Below are 26114 nucleotides of genomic sequence, written 5' to 3' on the forward strand. Positions count from 1 at the left end.
TTTGAGCCTATAGTGCAGAATGCATCCTGCTGCGTTAGTTTCCATTCCATAAGGGGGAGTCTGTGCTTTGCTAGGCGAGACTATTTTTAGAGGCTCTCAGTTTTCACACTGTAACTTCTGTGTGAGGCAGCTTCCAAAGTATGCACCCATCTTCAAGGTATTTCTATCATTAGTTTTAAAACTCACCTGTTGTATGAGGAGTGTTTTTCTCTCTCCAAATCACAGCGTGTGTTGTCAGATGTCCATCTTTGCCTTGTTTGTAGAAAGAAAACTAACACAGCAATGAATGTTTGGATGATTTATTTCTTTTGCCACGGCGAAAACACCAACGTAACATCAACTGTAATGGCATAGATCCAGAAGTGAAGGAGACTCGAGGTTGAGCTATGAAGCTCACTCAGACTATCTCCAAAACCGTGCAACACAGTGAACGTATGACAGCAAAACACAGGCTGATCAGAAGATAATGTAAAAAAAAAAAAAAAAATTCCTCCATCTGGCCTGTCACTGTTTGCATTGAGGCACAAAACATGAAACAAGTGCAGTAAATTATGCCCATGCAATTATTAATAAAACTAGTTGTACAGTGAGCCCCAGTGAGCTGTAAAGCTAAATCCACCATACTCCAGGTATGCTGAAGATACATTATCTGTATGGGTCAAACTTCATGTCCTCAACTCAAAGGTTTCACATATTTATGTAAATGAAAAACACTGAATATCTGTAGCAGTAGAGTGACTTGGAAAAAAAAACATACTCCCTGACTACAGCATGGCTGTATATCGACAAATACTTCAATACAGCTAAAACTTTTGGACAAATAAGAGATTAAATGTATCTCTGTGTCCAAAAAAAAAAAAAGTTTCCTCTGTAAAATCTGCGGACACCAACTGCACACAAGAGCAGTGGTGAGCAGGAGAAAACTCAGTAATAAAAGGTTGAAATACAGCAAGTACCAACTGATCCGAGGACGCTGATTTATCAACAAAGAAAAAATGCTCAAACTTGCATTGTAATAGTTACACCAGAGCCCTTTAAAAAAAAAAGACATGAACTGAATACTCAGTTGAACTTAGCTGGGTCTGGATGAACAGAAACTCACGTCTTCGTTTCTTCAAAGTCTTTTCCCACTTTCCTCCTGCAGCACACTAAATTCGGCTGCATGCTCCCTGTATCCAGTAAGTTATTTTAGTCGTCAGTCACCACCATCCTACCTCCCTCAGTGAGGCTTCGGTAAGACACTCAGCTCACTCACATGTTTGTCTCATAAGTCATTTGGAATGGATAACGTCCACAAACGCAACAAAGAAAGAAGTGCGTCAATCTGTTCGCTCTGAGATGAGTTAGTATTTTTATTACCTTCAATAAATCTGAAAATTAAGATGTTTCATCATCAGATTATATTGTTTCTTTTTGGTTAAGATTCAACCACACTTGACAACATGTTAAACCTGAGCCAACCTGCCTTTAGGCCTTGAGCCAGGCTACTAGATTCAGAGTGTCACAGGAGCAACAAGCTCAGTAAAGTGAGGTGAGGTGGAGCCACCTGCAAGTGTAAAAAATCACAAGATAACCACGTAAACTCAAGTGACATCCTCTAAACATTGGAGCCGGCCTCAGCTGGCTTCCGTACGGAGGGAACTGAGGGGATTGGGCGTCTCTTTCTCCTCACTGCCGGATCTGGCTGGTCTGTTTCCCGTGCTGCCGCGGCAGGGGCAGGAGGAGAAGGAGGGACGGGGATGGGGCGTCTCTTTTTGACAGAAGTGGCGCTGGCGGCGCGTTCGCTGAGGATGCCCTGAGCTACACTTTCCATGTCATCCACAGTTGTGCGCATGGCATCAGCCATCTCTTGCTTAGCCACAGAGACAAAGCGGGGGTCTTCGGCCAGAGTGCCCAGACCGCCCTGCACGAGAGCCTGGAAAAGAAAACATCATGCTTACATATGGTAACATTTCCTCATTATTATTACTGGTAATGCATCAACCATAATGCAGCTAAGTTATATTTTTTTTATGCAACAATTTCATTTTAAATAATGTTAGTGGTAATGTGATACTTTAATGAGCCCTGCAGATGAAGGCATGCAGGCTCAGCTACAGATCAACATCCATGACGCACAGTGAGTATCTTTCTAATGGAAACCCAGCCTGGAATTTTAATGAAATATTTTGATAACACTTCACAGCTCAGCTTTGATTCATGCAAGAAGTCTTCTCACACTGAATACTGATGAGGTTTTCTAAAGAAATGTATTTAGTCTGTAAATAATTACTGTGATTTATGGAGTTTTTTTTAATATGCCCTAGACCCAGATAAAACTCACTGGGTGTAAGATCTAAAACAGAATTTCAGAAATCCACAGTCCCAGCCAAATAAAAAATAAACCTTACCCGGAACATCTCCTGCTGATGGAGGGGGTGATTAGTGAGTGATAAGAGGCGGACAGCCAGAGATCCTTTCTCACTTACCTCGTGGACAAGCTGATCAGCTGCGGTACGGTCATAGTCAGGTTCATAAGGGAACTGTAAAGACAAGATATGCATCTATAGTTTGTCCATATAAGCTGTTTATCATTATCAACACTGTCAGCCTTGGTTAAACTGGTACCTGTGTTCTGTCTGTTCTCACTGTGAAGTTCCAGGAGCGCATGTTGTCTAAACACGGGAGAAGAAAGAAAAACAAGTCATTTCGAGGAACTGAAAAATCCATGCGTTTTTTCCTTTCTGTACAGTTCCTAGTTATTAGCCAGATATAATTCAGCCAGTATTTGCTGATCCTGAATTCTATATTTTGGCCCATGTAACAAGTTTGCAGCGTCATATACTTTCAGTGTGTTTGGGCCTTTAGTCTTAAATTATCATGCTGTTTGTATTTGTAGTCTTATTATCTGCTTGTCGGTCTAAGTTTGATTGTTATCCAAAGACTTGTTGACTTACCTGGCTCAGCATCCTCACTGGGGTTGTAAAACTCTTCGGGTGTACCTTCTCTTTCAAATGAAAATCTGAAAGACAACAAAAAAATGTCACCCATCAGACACATTCACCCTGAGCGCATGTCACTTGGTCTCCTCAATAGATGGGAGTGTGTTTGGTGCTCACTCTGCAAAGGCGTTGTTGTTAGTGTTGCTTTTTGGTGCACTTGTGGGGAAAAATTCAGTAGTGGGCTCCAAGGCACCAGAGTCTGGTGGAGACTCAGGCTGGCTCTCTGAGAACTTAAGTGGCCGCTGGTTGGTCATCTGCTGGGGCTGAGCGTCGACGGGCTCAGCAGAGTAAGCTTCCCCCCGGTTACCAAACAGACCGTGCATACGCTGGAAATACAGGCAAGACAAGCACACATGCAGGGGTATTGTTTATTGGTGTACACTATAAATTGACCAGTTACTCTGAACACACTGTATTGTACATGTTTATCTGTTCTACCAAGTTGCAGTCAGTGTTTCTCACCTGGTGGGGCGCCTCTTCCCCAGCCTCCTCCATAGCTCTGTCCATCTCTTCCTCATTCTGCAGGTCTCCTGAAATGGCCCTATGCATCTCTGGAGCCACCTCTTCATCTATACTCCTCAGGCCCGCCTAGAAAAACATAGAAGATGTGTAAAAATGGAATAGCAATGAGAAGCAGAAGAGGAAAGATGATGTTGATTGCTGATGTAAGAAAAGCAAGGTCTGTTAAATGCAGGGTTAGGGTGCATTTAAAAAAAGTCATAGTATAGTATGCCAAAAGCTATTTCAAATGTCATGAAGCATGCCATAGAGTGCCACACAAAATTCAATATAGTAATAGTATGTCACAAAAAATCCATTAAAAAGTAATGAAAATATGGCATAATATGGGACTACTATATCACAACAAATGTCATGGAATAGTGTGCCATAAAAAAAAAAAATCACAAGAACATCATAAATAATGTCATAGTATAGTTGTGCATTGAAAAATATTTTTAAAATATTTAACAAAAATGTCATCAAGAAGCCATACTATAGTATTGCACAGAAAAGTCATAGTATAGTATGTCACAAAAGAATTCATAAAAACGTCATTATAGTATGTCACAAAAGAATTCATAAAAAAGTCATAGTATAGTATGTGAAAAAACTTCGGTAAAAAGTCATAGTATAGTATGTCATAAAAACATAAAGTCATAGTATAGTATGTCATAAAAATATCAAAAAAGTCATAGTATAGTATGTCATAAAAATATCAAAAAAGTCATAGTATAGTATGTCATAAAAACATAAAAAAGTCATAGTATAGTATGTCATAAAAATATCAAAAAAGTCATAGTATAGTATGTCATAAAAATATCAAAAAAGTCATAGTATAGTATGTCATAAAAATTGATAAAAAAAAAAGTCATAGTATACTATGTCATAAAAATTGATAATAAAAAAAAGTCATAGTATAGTATGTCATAAAATGTGTTAAAAAGTCCTGGTATAGTTATACTTTTTTTCAGGGCAGTTATTGTCTGACATTTTTAACATTGTAATATTGATGTGATTTTGACCCCGTGGTGACTGCTCACCTGGATCTCTGGGCCTGAGGCGCTCTTCTTTGAGGGCCGGTAGCCATAGTACTCCTCCTGACGCTTCAGGAACTTACGGAAATGGTCCTGTAGCAGGAAGGTGGAGTAGAACTTCCCCACGGTCACCTCATCATCTGTAACCAGACAAGTCACAGTGCTGTGAGTGTGAGAAACTCTGATTATTCTGGAGAGTGAAATCTAACTATTCCTGTTTATGTTGATAGACTCACCTCCTATTGGGGGGATGACCTGGTCCAATAGTTTCATACTGGTGCGTTTCCAGATTGACTTTATAATGGCTCTCAGCTCCTCATTGGCCTGCTCAAAGTTACCTGTTCAGAACATAAAACATTTAATGGGACTACTGTGTGAACATCAAATTAAAGAAAACACATGTACAATTTTTGATGCTCTGTACCTTCTGTTTTGATCTTGAGTGCAGTTCTGACCAGAGCAAACAGGGTGGCATTGAAGGTGACGGTGCCATCACTGTTCAGAGGCATGTTCATGCCAACCAAACGCTGCAGACAGGAAGATGACAGAATTTGGGCACCAGAGAGAAACAGAAACACAATACACTTTTTTACAGTATTATTTTTTATTAATTTTACTTTTTGTAGTTTTATTAACCCCCCTTAATTCAACATATTTATTACCATCATGATAAGTGCAAACATGAAACACTTTTTCAAGTTGCTACTACTCTACTAGCCCATTTTTAAATGGTCCATTATTCCGCTTTATCATTAATACTTCAAGATAATTCACTTTAACTTTTTTTCTTTTACCAAAAAAAGTTATTTTAGCATACCATTGACCTTGTAATTTTTGTTGGTAAATCTGACATTCACAAATTTAAATGATCTAAATCTAAAAATATTATAATATAACCTAATCTTTTCTAAAACATCCAAAAGTACACATGTCCAGTATTAATGGATGATTTGGGATATTCAAAATGTCATGGTCCTTCTTCCTGTGTATCGTGTCTTTGTATGTGACTGTAGTACAATGTTCATCTACAGTGATTTCATTGCACAGTATCATTAAAGGGAAACTTTGCCTAGTCAACCAGCTCTATGTCATCGCAGTGTGTGCAGTGTATGCAGATAATCAGTGTTAAGCTTCCTCCTGTGTCACGAGCATCTGGAAATCTCCACCCACCTGCTGACAAAAGTCAGCTGAGTGATGTGAAACACTATTTCGTCCACCAGAAAATGAGTGGGGGAGTTTTGAGCACTCACAGCATGGGGGAGACGCCAAACATAGCTCATCTGCACATAGTGTGATAACACAGAGCTGGTTGAAAATCAGCAACGCTTCCTGTTAATGTTATAATTCATACATAAAACCCTTCTAACCGCCTGTCTGATGAGTTACGTTCACCCACCACATGGCCTTTGACCCTGTTTATAACTGTACTGTATGTACCTTGCATGCAGCTCGATGAGGACAGAACTTGCCAAAGCCCAGTGGGGGCTGGATGCGTCGCAGCAGCGTCACCACGTCCAGATGTTTAATTCTCCCCCTGTTTGATCAGAGAAACACCTCATGTTCACGTTCAGAACCTGAATTCGGTCTCGTTCTTGGGTTGACTGAGCATAAATAATTTAAGGGTAAAGTTTTCTGAGAGGTGTTCAGGCTTACGTAGCTTCAGGGTCATATTCAGCCCAGATCTTCTTAAACTCATCCAGATGGTGTGGACCAAGAAGAGACCAATCACGGGTCAAGTAGTCAAAGTTGTCCATGATGACAGCTACGAACAGGTTGAGGATCTGAAGTGGGGAGAAAAAAGAAACTTACTGAGACAGTTGAACATTTCAGCATAAAATAATTGCTGAAATACAGATACGAATGCAGCTAAAAGATAAGTATTGACTTTCTGCTGCTGCTCACCAGGAAGGCACAGAGACAGTAGAAGCTGAGGAAGTAAAAGACGGCGAAGTTGGACCCGCAGGTGTACTCCTCTCCTGGCAGGAAGTCAGACTTGGGGTCGCACTTCTTTCCATACATGGAAGCCATCATGACTTCCTGCCAAGCCTCTCCAGTAGCACACCTGAACACATAAACAACAGTGAGATCTTGGCTCAGTTTTAACATTGCAAACAATGAGCTTTTAACCAATGATCCTGGTTTAGAAGACTCACCGGAATAACATCAGAACAGCCTGAGGGAATGTCTGGAAGTTGTTGTTGCGGTTGATTTGAGACCCATCCACTAGGGCTACCTTTCCAAAGATCTGAGGGGTTGTTACAATCCCAGTCAAAATTGGTACAAATACACTTAGGAATTTAATCAGACACATATTAACAATCTACAGAGGTTTACAATGTTTCCCAGAAAAAAAAAAACTTAAGAGTTGAGCACCTGCATCCCGATGACAGCGTAGATAAAGAAAAGCATCACGATGAGCAAAGCTACATGAGGGAGAGCCTGTGGACGCAAACAGTTAGGTCACTAAAAGCATGTTGAAGATGGAGATAAAAAATTGACAGTGATGATGACTACAGTGGGACAGACCTGGAAGGACTTGATGAAGGTCCACAGCAGGTTACGGATGCCCTCCGAACGGTTCAGCAGCTTGACTAGACGCATGACACGGAAGAGTCGGAAGAACGTGATGGAAACGGAGGCATTTTCAGAAGCCTACGAACAAAAAAAGTGGAGGATTTTAGGAGGAGAAAACAAAGAAAAAAAAAACATTACTGGGTTTTAATTTTAGTCCAGGCTTACCGCAATCGCTTGCATAGGATTTGTCTCCTGCACAAAACAGATGAAGAGATGATAAACTGTAGTTCCATGAATTATGTTTCAGAGAGGTATATCATTAATACAAGGCCTATAGCAGACATAGCACGGACCTGTTAACATTCTTAAAAGGACAGTTCACCCCCAAATCAAAATATATATTCTTTCCTCTTATCTTTAGTGCTATTCATCAGTCTTAATTGTTTTGGTGTGAATTGCTGAGTGTTGGCGATATCAGCCGTAGACATGTCTGCCTTCTCTCCAATATAATGGAACTAGATTGCACTCAGCTTGAGGTGCTCAAAGTGCCGAATTTTTTTTTTTTTAGAAAACTCAGCAGCAATGTCTCTTTCAAGAAACCATGACCCGGTTGCTCAAGGTAATCCACGGACCTTGTTGTGAGCAGTTTCATGCTCAACAGCCAACCGTATCATCACGCAGAAGGAAGCGTGCATCTACTCATGGATGAGAGAGGTTGTGACAGCATGAGAATTAAACATTAATGGTGTCCTCTCTGGCTGAGCTGTAACATTAGCTAGCTCGGTGGTGCTCGATGAGCTAGCAGTAGATGCACACTTCTTTCTGTGCAGTGATATGGTTGGTGGGTGTAGTCAGATGGAAAAAAAAAAAAAAAGTTCCTACATGAAACTGCTCACAACAAGGTCTGCGGATTATCTAGAGTTACCAGGTCATGATTTCTGGAGAGAGACATTGCTGCTGAGTTTTTCAAATGTATTTTTTTGCCGCTTTACCACAAGCCGAGTGCCATCTAGTTCCATTATATTCAAGAGAAGGCAGACGTCTCTATGGCCAATACATCCAACATTTGGCAACTCACACCAAAACAATCTATACTGATAAATAGCACTACAAAAAAATCAGAAGAAATACACACTTTATTGTCAAGATATTAACAGGTTTCAGTGAGTCCAACCACCATTAACACTTTTTGTGCCAATATGTTCAGCGTTGAGGCCGGTGTATAAACTATTAGAGCCATATTGGAACACAACAAACATATCAGGTCTTATCTTACATTTGCTCTGCAAGATAAGACAGACAGTAGAAACGCAGGTATTTTATCAGCAGTTTGAGTCACAGACAGTTTAGTCGAGTAGTACTACAGTTTAGTAGAGAACATAGTGGAGTGCTCACACAGCAAGGCTCATGCAGCAGTGCAGTGCAGTGAAGATCAGATATTTACAGCACAGCCATGGAGACAGTACAGTCCTCCACTGGCGGCCAGGGCAGTCTGTGGAGGATAGACAGGTGAGGAGTGAGGTGTGTGGAGGACAGAGGGGTTGAGAGGGAAAATAAGCAAAAAAAGAAGAGAAGGAAATGGGGAGGTAGGAGATAAAGAAGAAACAGGAGAGGATGTGAAACTGGATGGAGAAAACAGACACAAGCTTGTGTTTGTGAATGAAAAAGGTGTAAACAATCCAGTGCAATAGTGGAGAGAAAAAACAGTGACTGGGCAGAAAAAAAACGCACAACCACATAAAAAACCCACTAAAATCCTTCACTGATAATGTGCTCTTTTCAACTTTAAGTGCTCAGACAACACACAAACATCAAATCACTGACATTACTGTAATGGATAATTGTGGGAATAACGGAAAATGTGGTGGTTTGGTGATGGAAATGGGGATGGGGATGCTTCTAAGGTTGCACAAGGCACTGAGATGTGGGGTAGAAATAGCCAACCACACTACTGACCACTTCCTGTGAGCTAGTTCTGCTGGCACCAATCAGCTGTTGGGCCGCAATAATATGCTTTGGTGTCAGAGCAAATAAATACATTCAGTCATTAAAAACCAAATCACACTACTGACCAGGAACATCTCATTAAGACAACTGTAGAGACTTTCATAAGCAGCACCTGCAGCATCTGAAATCTGTGGAATTCTTCAGAGTAGTTTAGAAAATAGAAGCTCTATCATTCATACTCACATCAACTTCACTCAGGATGACATCAAACAGCATTTTGTTACAGTGGGACATTGGATTGGGTGGATAACCATTTGAACCACAAAGTGTGAAGTCGTTACCCTCGCTTTGAAGGCCATCAGCTTGAGAATCATCTCCACAGTGAAGAGCACGGTGAAGATCAAGTTCAGAGTGTCTGATAGTTTGGTCACATGGTCCGACTGGTTACAGTGCTGTTCAAAGTGGAAAACAAATAATCTCAATTTGTTACACACTATTAATCTGATGTAATATTATTACAAAGTACAGTTTTACTGAAGATTATTACAGAAAACTTAAAGTCAGTGTTACCATTAGAGTAATACACTGGCCCATCAGTTTTTCGCTATATTACATTAAAGATATACTCTGCAGGATGATCCTTCAAAACAATGTATAGACACCTACAAAAGTAATCGCTCTCAATCATCACTTATGATTCACTAGAAGTGTGTAGCAGTTTATTTATCTGCAGAGACTCTGCCTTATGCCTGTATTTTCTTATTTTCTTCTCAGTTCAGGACACTTATGGGCGTGTAGTCCCAGCGTAAAACAGTGTGCAGGTGAAGTCGGGACTTTATAAAAAGGTAGCAATCAGGGAGTAGCAATAGGCATCCAAGAGGAAGCTATGAAAATTGTGGACAGAGAGCTGAAAAAACGTAATGACAGTGAAGTGAAAAGCCAAGTAGACAAAGTAGACAAAGATTCACAAAACTAGAGTGAATCTGTGGTTAGCTTTTACTTTTGCTAGGGAGCACTGAAGAAGGGGATGAAAAGTGACATGGAGTTGACCTGTTTTCTGTTGGACAGGTGGGTGCTTGCGTTTAATAAAGTATCAGCTTTCCCATAACAACAAATGTACCCTTCCTACAATAGTAGCTTGCAGTGTATGTACAAGCATTGTAGTGAGGATGGCCAAGTTTGAGGTTTTGTTTACAGACAGTAACCAACAATTGCTGCATAGTACACCTTTAAATATTTATGACTGAACAAGCAACATCAGAGATATATAATACATCTTTAGTAGAGCTGCAACGATTAGTAAACTGAATATGTTTGGGCTGTGGACATTTGAGGATGTTATCTTTGGCTTTGGGAAACACTGGTCAACATTTTTCACCATTTTCTTACATATTATGGATCAAACATCAATTAGTTAATAAAAAAAATTATCTTCAGATTAGCAGACAATCATTAGTTGCAGCTCTAATGTTAAGGCTCTTGTCAGTGTTAACAGAGGATCCTCTATTATAGTTGCCGGTTGAGTGTGCAGTTCATAGTAATAGAGCTACTACCCCAAACAGTTGTGGTTATTTTTTTTAATCCAATTATGGGTTCATCTTCCTGTTGCCAGCACCTCCAGCTATAAAGTACATGCTGTAAATCTTTTTGGTGAGTACCATGTGTTCATAAAAAAAAAGAAATGATGGCAAAAAATAAGATGCAAGTGGTAATAAAACTGAATAAGCCTTTGATAATAAATAAATCAGGTCTATAGTAAAACTTTATAAATCAGCCCTCCTCCTCTCAGTGTATTGTCTGGTCCTCTCTTCCCATAGTTGCATAAACAATGTTATTGTCATTAAAATTTACGAGCAAAGTTGCTCTTAATTAACTGACGAAGAATATGTGGGGCACCCTGAATTAATGCGCTCCTAATCCCCGCAATATTAATTAGTCTGGAACTTCTCTGGACAGTTGTAATGTCCCATATTTTAAATCCAGTTTCAAAGTTTCCACTTTTCTCATTAATTAAATGCAGTAACAAACACTGAACTCTTCAGATTTTGGCACCAAAATACTTAAAAAAGCATCTAGAGACACTGAACATTGACACTGAATATTGTGTATCAGCAGCCTCATTATAATATCAATGCTTTTAGTTTGCAACATGACCTTAATTTACATACCTGCATCCCCAGACACAAGGTGTTGAGCATAATCAGGAAGAACATGAGGTATTCAAAGTAGCAGGAGGTGACAATGTACCACACTCTGTACTGGTAGGGGTTTTTGGGGATGTAGCACCTCAGAGGTCGGGCCTTCAGGGCGTACTGCACACACTGGCGCTGAAGGGGAGGCAGAAGGTGGGTTAAAAGAAAAAATAATTGGACACTTGAGTAAAATGTTTAAGATTTTACAGGAAAAGATCTCATGTTTCTAAGTTTGATCTCTAAGGTGTGTTCAGCATACCTGGTTCTTGTCCAGCTCACAGTCCTTATACTCCTCCTCACCCTGCTCCTGGAAAGTGACAATGACAAAGCCCACAAAGATGTTCATCATGAAGAAGGCAATGAGGATGATGTAGATGATGAAGAAGATGGACACATCCACGCGGTTATTGAAGACGGGGCCCATGTCTTCTTGGTCTGAATCGATGGCTCTGTATAACAGCCTGGAAAAAAACGGAGTGATGGTGAGAGATGAGGGGAAATTGGCAGGACACAGATCAAAGATAATCAATACCACAAGACTAATTTGTATGGATGAAATGTATGATTCAGTGAATTAAAAAAGGATTTATTGCTCCTACTACCATCTCTGGCTCCAGGAAATGGAATTACTTCCAACTCAATATCCATGTAATAAGATCTTCTGTCTTCTAACTCAATCAAACTGATAGGATCAGAAAAAGAAATTCATCAAATCAAAATTTATGCTGTGCTTACTTTGGCCAGCCCTCAAATGTGGAGACAGTGAAGAGAGCCAGCATGCCATAGAGCACATTGTCAAAGTTGAAGTCACTGTTGAGCCATTCTCTCTTAGCCAACACTTCGTCTTGGAGGGAATTCTCTATGTGCTTCACGAAGAATCCACTGAGAACAAACACAGACAACAGTCACTCAGATGTGGCATTGCAGTTTTAATAGATTAAATCTACGATGTGTGAAAGGTGTTTGCCTTACTGGCATTCCTCCTCTGTCATTTTTGACCCGTCTGTGCAGCTGTAGAATTTACCCTGGGAGGGAAAGGATTAGTGACACATTTAATATGTAAGCAGCAAAGCATCTATATTTACAGAAGATAAATCTGGATATATGAGCTTTACAGTGTCAACACCGTCTTTTAAAAATTACCTTGAAGAGCTGCACTCCTATACAGGCAAACATGAAATTCAGCAGCATGGTGACCAGGACGATGTTGCCGATGGTTTTGATGGCCACAAACACACATTGGACCACATGCTGTCATTGAAGACAAACAAAGACCACTTAATACTGTTAATACATGTACTGTATTTTAAGGCTCAGTGTGCAGGAATTAAGGGGATATACTGGCAGAACTGGGATATAATATGATATAGTAAGTATGTTTTTTTAAGTGCATAATCACCTGAAAACAAGAATTGTGCCATTAACTTAGAGTGAGCATTTTTTTTATCTACATATGGATCGGTTCCTCATGTTTCTACAGAAGCCCAGAATGGACAAACCAAACACTGGCTCTAGATAGGGCCATTCACATTTTCACTGTAGTTAGCTGCCCCTCTGGGATGACTGCATCAGAAAAACACTGATTTTTTTTTTAAAAAATTTAATTTTTTTTTTTTTTTTTTTTTTTACCATGAAACTGCTTTATTCAGTTTTCTTACCGGGTTAAATCTGCAGATCAGTTTGTTTTAAAAGCAAGAGACCTCTGTGGATAATTTGGCTCCTGGTAAAAACCTCCTGAACATTAGGATGTTAAGTTATCAGAGAAAACAGTGAGCACACAATTGCAGGTGCTGGGCTAACAGCCATCTCTGACATGCTAAACAGCAATGGAGAAACACTGATTTGTAACTTAACTGCTTTATTCAGTGTTTTTACTGGTTTAAATCACCAGGTCCACTTGTTTTGGAGAGGAGGAAACCTCTGCAGATAATTTGCCTCCTGGTAAAAACCAGATATCAGTTATTAGAGGAAAAAAGGTGAGGGCATAAAGCACGTACTGGGTGAACTGCCAGTCTGCAAGGTGCCAAACAGTGTAGCAGAAATACTGACTTATGACATAAAACTGTTTTATTCTGTGTTTTTAATAGTTTTAATCACCTGGTCCCTTTGTTTTGGAGAGGAAGAGACCTCTGCAGATAATTCGGCTTCCAGTTTCAGCTGGTTGCAATCACCAATCCTCTGTGACGCACCTCCAAATCTCTTTAAATCTTACACACTGCTCTTTTAAGCACTGTTATAAGAACTTGTACTTCATTTGAGTATTTCCCTTTTAATCTACGTTATGCTTGTACTTCACTAAATACAGTTGAAGGAAATATTGTACTTTACTTACTTTTAACACATAATTACTAGTAAGTTTTCAGGTAAAGAATTTACATAAAACATTAGATAATCTTACAAAATATAATGCATTGCTAAAGAGACCAGTGGTTTCCAAGCTTATTTCTTCATGAACATTTACAAAAAAGCAGTGTCCTGTATGATCCTGTCACGTTTCAAATGTCTGCCCCAGGACCAAAGAGGCCAAAGTGTGTAATGGTTCACAAAAACGACAAAGAGGGGCCCGACTCCTTGGTTTGGAACAAACTGCATCTAAAGTAGGTAAACTCACTGCACCTCAACAAGCTGCAACAGTAAAATGCTGCTTATACATTCATAGATTAGTATCAACCATATCATAATGTCATATACAGATATATGTCTCACAGAGGCCTTTTTCTGCAGGACATGTACTTTTACTTTTGATACTTCAAGTGCATTTTGCTGATAATACTTTTGTAGTTTTATTTAGGTAGGATGTGACTTTAAATGCAAGCTTTATACTTGTAATGGACTGCAAAATTTTTTATAATGTTGTTTTTAATGTTTTTAATGTCATAGGTGGAAGAAGTACTTCCACCTATGGAAACGCAGACACATCCACAGGGGGAATTACTGTATTGTGCATGTGTTGTACCTTTAACCCCTTGGCTCTATTGATGGCCCTGAGAGGCCTCAGCACCCTCAACACCCTGAGAATCTTCACCACAGAGATAGCGCTGGATCTGCAGACAACACATAATAAAAAGCAGTCTTTATATGTGCATCTGGGGTTTACTAAAATTTGTTTTAGGAAAAGAAAACTAATATAGGGATAGGGATAATAGGGATGTTATATATCAAAACGTTTACTCACTCCATCCCCATAGAAAGCAGAGAGACACCGACCACAATCAGATCCAGGATGTTGAAGGAGTTACGGCAGAAGGACCCCTCGTGCATGAACGCTCCATAAACTGTCATCTGTCAGTCAAACCCAGAATACTGAACCAACCAGATCTGTGTTTAAGCTTCTTTTTTTTTATAAGGACAAACATGTTGCACTGGATGTTAATGTTAAAATTAGCCGATTATTAGAGAATTCATTTGCATCCAGTTTGATGATCATTAAAAATACACTATGCAGGATTTTCCTACAAAACAATGTACAGAGTCATACAGAGATAATCCCTCTCAGTCGGCACTTATGACCCACTTATAATGTGTTGTGTATTTATCTGCAGAGACTCTGCCCTCTGCCTGTATTTTCTTATTTCTTTACTATTTTCTGTGCTTATGATGTTCATGGCCATGAATGCCCACAGCACTCAGGTGAGGCTCAGGCGCTCAGGGGCTTTATAAGGACATACCTTTAAGTTTTTTTAAGGCAAAAATGCCCCAAAAAGCTTCTCAAATGAGAGCATGTTTTTAGTCTTCTAAAATATGAAACCAAAAATCTTTGGGTTTTGAACTGTTGGTCAAACAAAACAAGGTATTTGAAGACGACGGCTCGGCCTCTACGAAATTGAAATGGGCTTTTTTTTTTTTTTGCTGAGACTATATGATTAGTTCATTAATCAAGAAAATTATTATGGACAGATTAACTGAAAATGAAAGACACTGCTGGTTGCAACTCTAATGTTGCAAATGCTATAAATTCATTTGTACCAGTACCAGTAGAAGGATTCTGGTGTCCTGTCTTACTCATAATACTGTTGAAGCAGCTTTTTTCTCTGCCAAGAATAACATTAGATAATGAGTACTTCCGTTTTCTGTAAAGTCTGGCACAATATAATCAAATTTAAACACAATATATCAGAAAAAAGATAATCAGCATTAGAACAAAATATTAATATCTATATAAAGAACCACATCAGTCAAATGAAATACACGTACACATATAGACAGCACATTACCTTTAGTACGATCTCAATGGTGAACACTGATGTGAAGACAATGTCAGCATAAGCCAAAATCTGGAGGAAAAACACAAAGGTTTGTTATCAAGTTTGTCCTTCTTTTAAAAATATCCAGTATGTAGTGGTAGACCTGATGGTCACCTGGTTTCTGTAGGACTTGGGATCAATGGGGTCCTCAGCTGCCAGGGAGATGGAGGAGAGCAGGATGAACAAAAGGATCAAGTTGGTGAAGGAAGAGGCGTTGACGATCTTGTAGCACAGTTTACGGAACCTTGATATCAAGAAATTTGAAAAGAGATGCAGTCATCACTGAGTGGAACACTGAAATATCACCACTCTGCTGTTCTCAGGTTGGTACCACTGGTTCATACTTGTTCTGAGGGCCAAAAATGAAAAAGGAGCTGGCTACAGGCAACGGAACGGCCTCTTCTTTCAGCTGCAGGTCAGCCATCGGTCGGGGCCGAGGGCTAATGGGGATTTCGGGCTCAACCTCCTCGTCATCACCTATCACGTTGAAGGAAACAGACTCAAGATTCAAAATGCAATGTCATTTACTGAGTAATTGTCGTTGTGTTGCAGCATTACAAGAGAAAAACAAAGCAAAGATCCAGCAAATAAATTAAACTAATATTTTTGGAAAACAGGAAATCTCTCTATACTATATCATGTTATAGACTTTATAAGGTAGTCACAGGAGTAGTGTGAAAAAAGCCTAACTATAGACTGATATAAACTTGGCTCAGTCTAATAATAATAAAGAGGGGTTACTATACTTAAACTGTAACATAGCTAAGAAAGCAGTGCTGGTAAACAGCCAGTGTAATCAATATGAACTCCTGCAACGGGTGACCTCCTTTTGCCACAGCTACATCGTTGAGAAATGTGAGAAGCTTAAGAGTTAGAGATGCAAGAAAAGCAGAGGTTTAGAAATGTGTTACCCGGGAAGTCAGCAGGTGGGAATGGATCTTTCACTTCATTGACATTGGACTCAAACTCATCAATTTTGAGCTGAAGAAAAAACAAACATATTTTATTGCCACTTCTGCTCCTGAATCATTGCCAAAATTCAATATGTGATATGATACCAGAAACAACGCTAACCTTGGCTGTGGTGGGCATGCCCTCCATCTTGGCTCTCTGCTCTGCCAGTTTCTTGGCCATCCTCTCCCTCTCCTCATCAGTCTTTTCAGGCATCTTGGACCTGGAGGGTAAGAAAGGGAATGGAGTGGAGTTTAGTGATGAGAAGACTGAGCAGATATTCTCCCTTAGGTAAGGTATTCTTTTATTCACCTTAAAAGCTTTCTCCTTAACTTCTCCTCCGCCTTTTCTTTCTGAGCCGAAGTCAGACTTTCAGCCTCTGCCAGGTTGTCAACAGCAATGGCCAAAAAGACGTTTAGAAGGATATCTGATTGTGGAGAGTTTAGGTTTTTTCCCGGTTTTAAATGCTGCATTGCAATAAAGTGATGAGATTTTCTGAACTAACCAGACTGTTCTAGCAGTTCTATTATTTGCCTTAATCATTAAATCCACATTACTGATGATAGTCAACCCTACAATATTGTCACAATACCAATGTTGAGGTGTTAGGTCTAAAATATTGTGATCTTCTCCACATTGCCCAGCCTTACGCTCTGTGCACAATTTTTCGCCACGGGGGTGGGTCAGTTGGTACTTTGGTACAGACTGAAATATCTAAACACCTACTGGAGGTATTGTCATGAAATTCTGGGAAAAGACATGTATGGTCCCCACAGAATGTATCCTGTTGATTTTGGTGATCCCCTGACTTTTTCTCTGTTGCCAATATCAGGACAACATTTTCACGTATCCAATAAAACTGGGTGGATTGGTAAAAAATTTAGTCTAAAAATTCATGGGTGCCAGATAATTTACCAAATACAGTATATCCTGCAAAACTAATGGTATTCCCATCAGCCTCAGCTGCACATTGTATTTAGTACTAATTAGCAAATGCTAGCAAGGTAACATGCTAATATAAGCCAGCAGCAAGCCTACAGACACTTATTCTGCGTTCTGAAGCACAGATTTTTTCTTTTACCTTCAGTACGCACTGCAGATGCCCTTATAGGGTGTGTACTGTTGCATGGAGTATGCACACAATCGAACATACTACTGCATTATAACATTGCACCTTGAAATTTGACACTCTTTCTCATATCTATTTGTCACACTTCACAGTGCAGTTGCTACTCTACAATGTATGTAATTCTATCTTTTAAGTTATAACTGCAGACACTGTCGATTGTGATTGATTTACTGATTATACTCATTGCGGCTTCTGTCAGCTGTCAAGAAGCTGTCATCTGTTTGGGGCTCAGTCAAAGTGACTGCGCAGAGGATTGTGGGTCAGAATAGCCAGAGAAGCATGCTGGCTCGCGTTCTGTAAAATGCGGCTGGATACAGTAGGACATCCTGGTATTTTAAGCATACTGCATTTGACATAGCCTGAATGCTAAGTCTTTTTCTGGCATACTAAATATCATGGTAGTGTGTGTATTGGAATGCACCATTATTTCTAGTAACATCGTGAGTGTGTGAAAAGGATACAGTTTCCACAGACAAACAGGATGATGAAGTAGATGGCGACCAGGATGCCAGGAAAGTCAGGCCCTCCATGTGCCATGATGCCATCGTACATTATGGTGGTCCATTCCTCTCCTGTTAGGATCTGAGAGACAGAGATTTGTTTATGTCAAGTATGAAAGGATGAAGGATATACTGCTACTGTGAATGCACAAAGGTTTAACATAATCAAAGCTGACACTGCTAAGAGCTAAAAGCAGAGCATCTGTGAATCAGTGTCCTGTCTTACCTGAAACACACTGATGAGGGCCTGAGGGAAGTTATCAAAGTTACTGCGTCTGGGTTTGTGGTCATCAAAGTTGAATTTCCCCCCAAACACCTGCATGCCCAGGAGTGAGAAAATGACGATGAAGAGGAAGAGAAGAAGGAGCAGGGAAGCGATGGAGCGTACAGAGTTGAGGAGAGAGGCCACGAGATTACTCAGAGAGGTCCAGTACCTGCAAAACAGTTGGAAGAAGAGAAGTGATAAATATATTAAATCACACTACACCTAATTTAAAAGAATACATCACCCCTAAATGATCATTTTTACATCAATTACTCGTTACTAGCTTTTTGGATCCATCAGCTGGGTCTTAATGAGGATATAGACTTCACATGTTTTTTGTGATTTGACTCTGTTCTCTATAAGCTTGACCATTTTTCTCACTGCCTATGTGTAAAGACATGTGATTACATATTTTTACATATGTTTTCTGTGTAATCTCATCTCATGTTACTCTGTGTGTTTTCATTATTTTCTATTTATTTCATACGTCATGTCATTATCTGGGTCATGTGCTGGCCTCCTGTTGGTTCCAGCTACTATAAAAATGGGGTCATACCTTTGTTGTATGTTGTTAAAGCCCTGACAAAGACCTGCAGTGGTCAAAAATTTGTTGACTCTTTTAATGTATTAGACACTACAATAAATGGTTTTTAATACTTTCTACCTCGTATTCTATATTTTTGGTGTGCCTGGATTGCCTTCCTTTGTATCTAGGTACAGTTGCAGTTCACTTCCCTGTTGGAAAGTGCTGTCTGTTTGGGAACAACTGAATATTTGACTGGATGAATAAGACTCGGATTACACTGCGCTAGTTGTATGAGAATTTGTAGAATTTGAGATTTGATAAGGTTTTGCTGTTGCTAAACATGGACCCCTATGACTTCAAACTATCAAGAATTTTCCCAGTTTTTGAATTCAGGATGACTTATTGATATACAAATGATCATTTGGGGGGTGAAATATTTCTTTAATGCAACATGATCCTTTGAGGGGGCACGACTTACTTTGTAACTTTAAGGATCCTCAGCAGTCGGATACACCTGAGGACTGAAAAACCCAGGGGAGCCACAGCCCCTGCAGAGAACATGATCATCTCCAGGATACCACACAGCACCACGAAGAAGTCAAAACGGTTAAACAGAGACATGAAATATGCTCGTGGACCCAGAGCATACATCTTCACAAACATCTCTATAACAAACAGCACCAGCAGAACACGACTGGCCACATCTGTTGAGATAAGAGAGGAGATTCAAGAATGGATGAAACTGTGAGCTAAAGAATTTATGTTAAAAAAATATTCACAATAAAAAAATTAAACACCAACCTTGTAGAGAAGTGAGCCACTCAGGCTGGTGGTGGTACTCTGTTGCTATGGTCAGGGTGTTGAGGAAGACAAGGAACATGACTAGCCAGTAAAAGGCCCTAGTTTTCACATACACCAGGCACTTCATCCTGAAGAAACGGTTCCAGCGACGGCCCAGGCGGCTAAGCAAAAAATAACCATGGCTTACTGTGCTGAGTTGTTGTGAATATTGCATGTGAACATTTACACATTTACAAAACTGCGGACTCACTAGTAGTACACGATTCGACTCTTGCCTTCCAGGTCATACAGGCTGTCTGTGTCAGAGTCTCCACTGGTTAAAGGCAGGAGTCCTGTCAAGAGAATAACAGTTGTAATGTAAGAGTAACTCAACATGGGATGGGTGCTGAGGGAGTTTATAGAGCTGACCTTTGCCCTCTTGGTCGGCATCCAGGACTTCAGCGTGAGTGATCCACTCCATGTAGCCATGCAGGTCTTCATCCAGCTGCTGACGCTCTCGCAACTTCTGGAACTCTCCACGTGACCTGGCCTTCTCTCGCTCTTTGGTGAACTCTCTGAGGATGAAGACAAAGTAAAACATGTTGTTATAGTTTTGTTTGTTCACGTGAAAAGACAAGATGACAGTTGAAAGGACAGAGGTTGTCTTACCCACTGAGCACGCCCAGAACCAGATTGAGCACAAAGAAGGAGCCAATTAGAATGAGGGGAACAAAGTAGAGCCAGGGCCATTCGTTTCCTATGGCATCGTTAACCTGAAAGAGAAATCTAAGTGAGCCGCAATGTATTCTGTTGGGTATACGATACACTTTACCAGTGGTGGACTGTAACTGTACTGTATACAAATTTGAGGTAGCTGTACCGTACTTCACTCTTTTCTTTTCACGCCACTTTATACCTTTACTCCACTTTGTTTCAGAGGGACATATTGTACTTGTTACTTCACTACGTCTATCTGACAGCTATAGTTACTTTACAAGTGAGGATTTTTTCCATAAAAACATAAAACATGTAAAACCTTTGTAAAACATGATTTGTTATAAGTTAAATTACCCAACAGTTTATACAAGTACAGCTGAAATGATTAGTTTGATTAATCAATTAGCTGTCTGACAGAAAATCAGTCAGAAACTATTATGATAAACATTTCAAGTCCTTTCTCTGATTTATTTTTGGATAATTTTGATTTTTTTGGGTGTGTTTTTTGGACTCCTGATACTTTATACAATAAATACCTCAAATGTAGACAATTGTAAAGGTTTTGGTAACAACACTGAAACTGAAAAACAATCAAGACGATGTTTAAGCAGTGACTGACCCAGTAGAGCACTTTGGTCCATCCCTCCATGGTGATGCACTGGTAGACTGTAAGCATGGCAAAGCCAATGTTGTCAAAGTGGGTGATGCCATTGTTGGGACCCACCCAGCCTGGCCGGCACTCAGAGCCATTGATCATGCAGCGGCGTCCATTACCAGCCTGAGCACAGGGTGCAGGGTGCTCATTTTCTGCTGTAGCATAGATATCTGTGTGCCAAAGAGAAGCGATTCATAAGTATCATTTTTTTTAACACAGCTTCAGGGAATTATAAGTGGTAATACATACAGATATGACTATAACTGACAGGATATATAAAAGTCTAAGTGAAACAGTGTCTGATTTTGCCCTTTATTCATACTTGTGGCAGTATAATAGCAGGTTTTATGCATTTTGCACTTGAAGAGCTCCAGCCCCATGATGGCATAGATGGTGACGAGTAGAAAGACTAGCAGGGCGATGTGCAGCAGAGGCAGCATGGCTTTGAGGATGGAGTTCATCACCACCTGCAGGCCTGAATGTGAACAGTGAAATCAAAACATTACAGCGGCACAAAATGTCAGCGGTGTCTCCAGAAAGCCTTTTTCACATGAGCAGTATTTCCACATCAATCACACCATGTGACATAGACATGGGATTTTTTTCTGCAGTATTTTTGGATGACAGAAGAGACTCTTACTGGGGACTCCAGAGACGAGACGTAAGGGCCGCAGCACTCTGAAGGCTCTCAGTGCCTTCATGTCAAACCCCCCACCCTTCTCCATCGGTACACCTGCTATCTTATTGATGGTATCCAAGGCAAAGGTGAAGAGACTGGAGGAAAAGATTTGATAACCATGAGTGCCTGCCTACAAAATGAGCATTCAGCAGAACAATATTCCAGTTTTGATTATTTCAGCTGTCAATGGCAGTTACTTAGGTAGGTTAAAGCTGTGTCTTGATTTACTGGCAGAGATATCCACCTGCAGCTGAGAGCTCATCTTACCCCATGAAGACGATGACAAAGTCTAATATGTTCCAACAGTTCCGTAAATAGGCGCCTTCATGGAACACGAACCCATACGCCACTATCTTCAGAAAGCACTCTAACGTGAATATGATCAGGAAGATATACTCCAAACTCTCCTGCAGCAAGACAAACACAAACCAGGAAATTACATTCACAACATTCAGCTTCAATTCTCTTATAAAGTTATGGGACTGGAGTAAATGACAACTGTGGCCTTTCGGCACCTGCTAGAGGGAATAGCAATAGATGTCGTTGGTGTTAGATGAACTCATTAGCTTTCATAGCCTCTTAGCTAATTTTGATGCAGATTAGACACAACCTCAGACGGTTTAAACAGATGGGTGGCCCATGAGTCACATTGTGATTAATGAAAACAAGCCACAATTTAACAAGCTCTGTCTGGCAGTCTTACACGAAGCAAGCAACAGCAAAGCGCTAATTATTGTCAGACATTTTAAATGCTTAATTCAGAGGTGGTAAACAGATAAACATCGGGGTGTTGGAATATATCATCTGCATGTCGGGCTGTATCTGTGTTTTTATCATCAGTGTTGATGTTTACAGAGACAAAGGAGGTCGACACATAGCAGACCAACGCAGCTGAGCACGGTTTCCCTCAGCAGTGACTGCCACTGACAACAAACAAGTAGGATTAATATTTCTGCAACTTCAGTGTGGCCTTATTACAAACAAAACACTCCACTGCACATATATGCAACAGTATGACAGAGCTCAGAGGGAACTGAGACTTGTCGTGTCAAAATCAGAGAGTTCATTTGAGGTACGGCTCACTGTTCATGATATATGATTTCATCAGGCCAATAATTTCTGGCGATACAATCCAACAGCGGTCCCCAAGGCCCTATCAGCTAGAACCCCCAAGGCCAACCTTGCATATTTAACCAATAACACATACATAAACAGACTTTAACTCAAGAAATGTTATTCAAATTAAATGAAGACAGGCAACAAATACAGCTGCACTTCTACGCCATCATGTTTTATAAGAATAGGAGTGTAAAATTGGTTACATGAGGCAACATTAGTGGACTCTCCTGCGTCAGTGGGATGATGCTGCCTGGGCCGACCTACTTCTAACAGCGATGGGGGGTGAAGCTGAACAGCTCTTCTTACATCGTTCACCTCTGAGGAATGGCACGGTAAGAAGTAAGAAGGATTTGGGAGGAGGCTGGTGAGTGGGCCAAAGCAAAGATGTTAAAGAAATGGGGTCAGTGTCAGGTCCAAATACCTCATGATTTTATCTGTTCAAAAAAATTCAGTTGGGTACCAACAAGACTGATAGCTTTGACCCCCATTTTTTGACTGAATATTGGAAAGAGAGTAACGGCTGGCTATGGGTGCCTCATACTGATATGTGAGCAGGCCTCTCAGAAACAGCTATCCACAGATCAAGTCTCTAACATGGAGCCTCCTCAGTACTATAACACCATGTCAATACAACCTCAGATATCCAGACACCGGCGAGATGTGTGCACCGAGCAAGAGCAAACATATATTTTCCTACACCACACATACACCCTCTGATCATCCCTGGGTTGCATTCGTTCAGTTGCCCGCCTTTAATAAACTATCACAGCCGTGTAAACACAAACCTATGAAGTTGAAATATAATAACACCTGGAAACACTGCAGCAGAATCCAGTGGTCATACACCTGCCACTAGATAGTTTACACTACCCAAACATGAGAGACTGATGAATCAGCTGCCATGAATCTAGAGTGAGTGTGTCATGAAACCTTTTTAGGCAGAATACATAACAACAATTTCCTTAAGTATTCTCTGTTAAGCACAAAAAGCACCACAGACTCATCCACTCAGATGTAATAAGCTCAGTTTTAAAGGGTTGTATATCTCAACTTAAGCACAAACACTTGTCCTCTCTAACAGCCAGTTTCTTATCAGAGGGGGATAAACTAACCACAGTTGGAGGATAAACTAATAGCACACTTGCTGACACTTTCTCTGCAGACACAGATGGGACTCCAAATAAAGCACTGAGTTGTGTCTGAAAGCATTTAAATAAGGCCTGGCACTCAGATCAGTGACCAGCTGAAAGTCTTAGATATGACGCGTCTTATTTTGCTGGCGTAAAGCAGTGCGATTAATTTGTTAAACGCAGCTGCACAGTCATCCACTAGTCATGGATAAATGGTGGAGTGCATGAGTGAGATATTTTGTTTCTCCTCCATATCTAAAAAGCCAAAGCTCCTCATAGAGTCCCGACTCGGACATCAAAGAAAGGGTTTATGTTCACGCTCATACTCACCAAGCTTGTGTTGGTGTTATTACTGTCTTCTTCAGGCATGGGCAGGAACACAGCCAAGGCAACACAGTTTGCAAAGATGGTCAGTAGGATGATGATCTCAAAGGTTCTGGATGGGGAAACTCAGGATCATAACAACAATACTTGAGGACTGGTAAACCCCCAATGATCCCCAGAAGGATTAGATAATATTTGAGTACAAATACTAACAATGAAAGGGTAGGAACCATTTCTTTATTTGTGTGAGTTGTTTTGTGTGATTTAATGTCACAAATCAAACAGCTCTACACACTCTGCTAATATTTATCACCTCTAAATGCCGCCTGAAACATCATCCCTATAACAGCCCATTGGGTAGCCGCCGTAGCGGTCACAGTAAATGTAATCTTGTCTGCTGTGCTGCTTCATTCTCGTCCACAGGGGGCTCTCTGAGAGAATTCCCCTGCCAGGTCAGCATCATGTCTCCCTGTGATGCCGGGGGACAGCTGCACAGCCCAAGAATATGACCAAACCATTTAAACACAGGCCACTCATCAGAAAGAAAACTGTTTATTACATGAGACTACACTCAGATTTGTGAGCACTGATATACTGTTTTTTTGAGAGTTCAACAAGATGGATTTAAAGGGGTTTGGTCTATTTCTGTAATTGTGCTCTCACCAAAGCGCCCATACCTTGTGTTACAGAATCACATACCAATGTGATTAAACTGTTGCAGTAAAACCCATGACGTGGCTGAGCATATGTAGACAAAATTCAGTCAAACTGTTCATCATTATTTACACTACAAAGTTGCAGAATACACACTCAACTCTGTTAGTCCTATTGTGTTGAAAGGTGACTGGACAGTATGATTAGTGGATTCTATTTTGGGTGTAAAATATGCATTATCCAGGAATGGATATCAGGCTAAAAGCAGGAAACCCCCTATAGGGCCCATAACATCACTCAGCAGCCCGCCTTGTGTTCACACAGCGCCAGCATGTCAGAGCAACTATTTCCACATTAAAAGCAGAATGTCAGCTATCAGGACGCAAAACAGGCAGCCTCATTAATTGTCCGCCAGATTTAATAGACAGGCTTAAGAGGCTCTACAGGTGAAAATACGAAGGCTACAAACTTGACTTTGACACAGGGCTGCCAGATACATAACAAAAGTCTTAACACTCTGGGGATCGCCTTAACACAGATTTGAAAGAGACGTGGCTCAGGCGCGCTTACCACAGGTGAACTACATAGCTGATAATTCACTGGCCTTTAGTCTCTTAATTTCTATAGCTGTCAGTGTTCTTAACCACACCACCACATGCTGTTATAACTGTGTAACACCTTAACATCCACTTACATACAGTATGCTTGAGAGTAAAATGCTTTTGTTTACAAACACAAAAGTCTGAGTTGTGAATAATGTAGGCAGGTGTGTGTTTGAGCGTGTGTGTTTGAGCGTGTGTGTGTGTGTGTGTTTGAGCGTGTGTGTGTGTGTGTGTGTGTTATAAAGGATACTTCCACTCCACAATGCTGATGCAAGCCTTCCGGAAAGGATTTTTGAGGGTGAGGAGGAAGAGGGATCTGGCAGGTCGAGGGTTTCCCCCTGTGGCCTGCAGCTTCTTCAGCTTCTCCCTCTGCTTCCTCTTCAGCTCCTCTTCATTCATGATAACCGGCTTGGCATCTGCATTGGACGCCATCTTGACGCCTTCACCTGAGACAAGCTCCCAGTCCTGTAAAAATGTGTCTTCTCAAGGTATAATCCCAAACTCTGTGGCACTTTAAATCTCCCCGTTGCGAAGGCCCCTGGGTCCCAGACCTGCTGATCCTGTGCACACTCCTCTGCCACCCGCTCTTCCCTCTTCTCCTCTCCCTCTGACTTTGTCCCCCTCACGCAGAGCCACAGGCCTCTCCTCCTGGCTGAGGGCCTCTGACAGA

General features: G+C 40.6%; 1 protein-coding gene across 1 annotated transcript; it reads right to left on the reverse strand.

Annotated features, from left to right (window-relative positions):
• Positions 1-283: 283 nt before the first annotated feature.
• Positions 284-26114, reverse strand: LOC125891090 (dihydropyridine-sensitive L-type skeletal muscle calcium channel subunit alpha-1-like). The gene is given in 45 exon segments (XM_049580055.1): positions 284-1915; positions 2469-2522; positions 2608-2654; positions 2937-3001; positions 3099-3307; positions 3444-3569; positions 4523-4656; positions 4753-4854; positions 4941-5043; positions 5954-6050; positions 6170-6297; positions 6419-6578; positions 6670-6761; positions 6890-6955; positions 7043-7168; positions 7256-7282; positions 8475-8522; positions 9221-9298; positions 9301-9429; positions 11146-11304; positions 11429-11630; positions 11905-12051; positions 12142-12194; positions 12313-12420; positions 14126-14213; positions 14345-14451; positions 15384-15443; positions 15528-15657; positions 15758-15890; positions 16325-16394; positions 16488-16587; positions 16677-16791; positions 17955-18075; positions 18220-18427; positions 19263-19488; positions 19586-19746; positions 19836-19917; positions 19994-20139; positions 20234-20337; positions 20901-21106; positions 21259-21411; positions 21577-21710; positions 21883-22022; positions 24195-24300; positions 25695-26114. Coding segments are annotated over 45 exon segments (5550 nt in total). The 5' UTR covers positions 25877-26114; the 3' UTR covers positions 284-1597.

Source organism: Epinephelus fuscoguttatus, linkage group LG7 (genome assembly GCF_011397635.1).
Source record: "Epinephelus fuscoguttatus linkage group LG7, E.fuscoguttatus.final_Chr_v1".
Lineage (NCBI taxonomy): Eukaryota > Metazoa > Chordata > Actinopteri > Perciformes > Serranidae > Epinephelus > Epinephelus fuscoguttatus.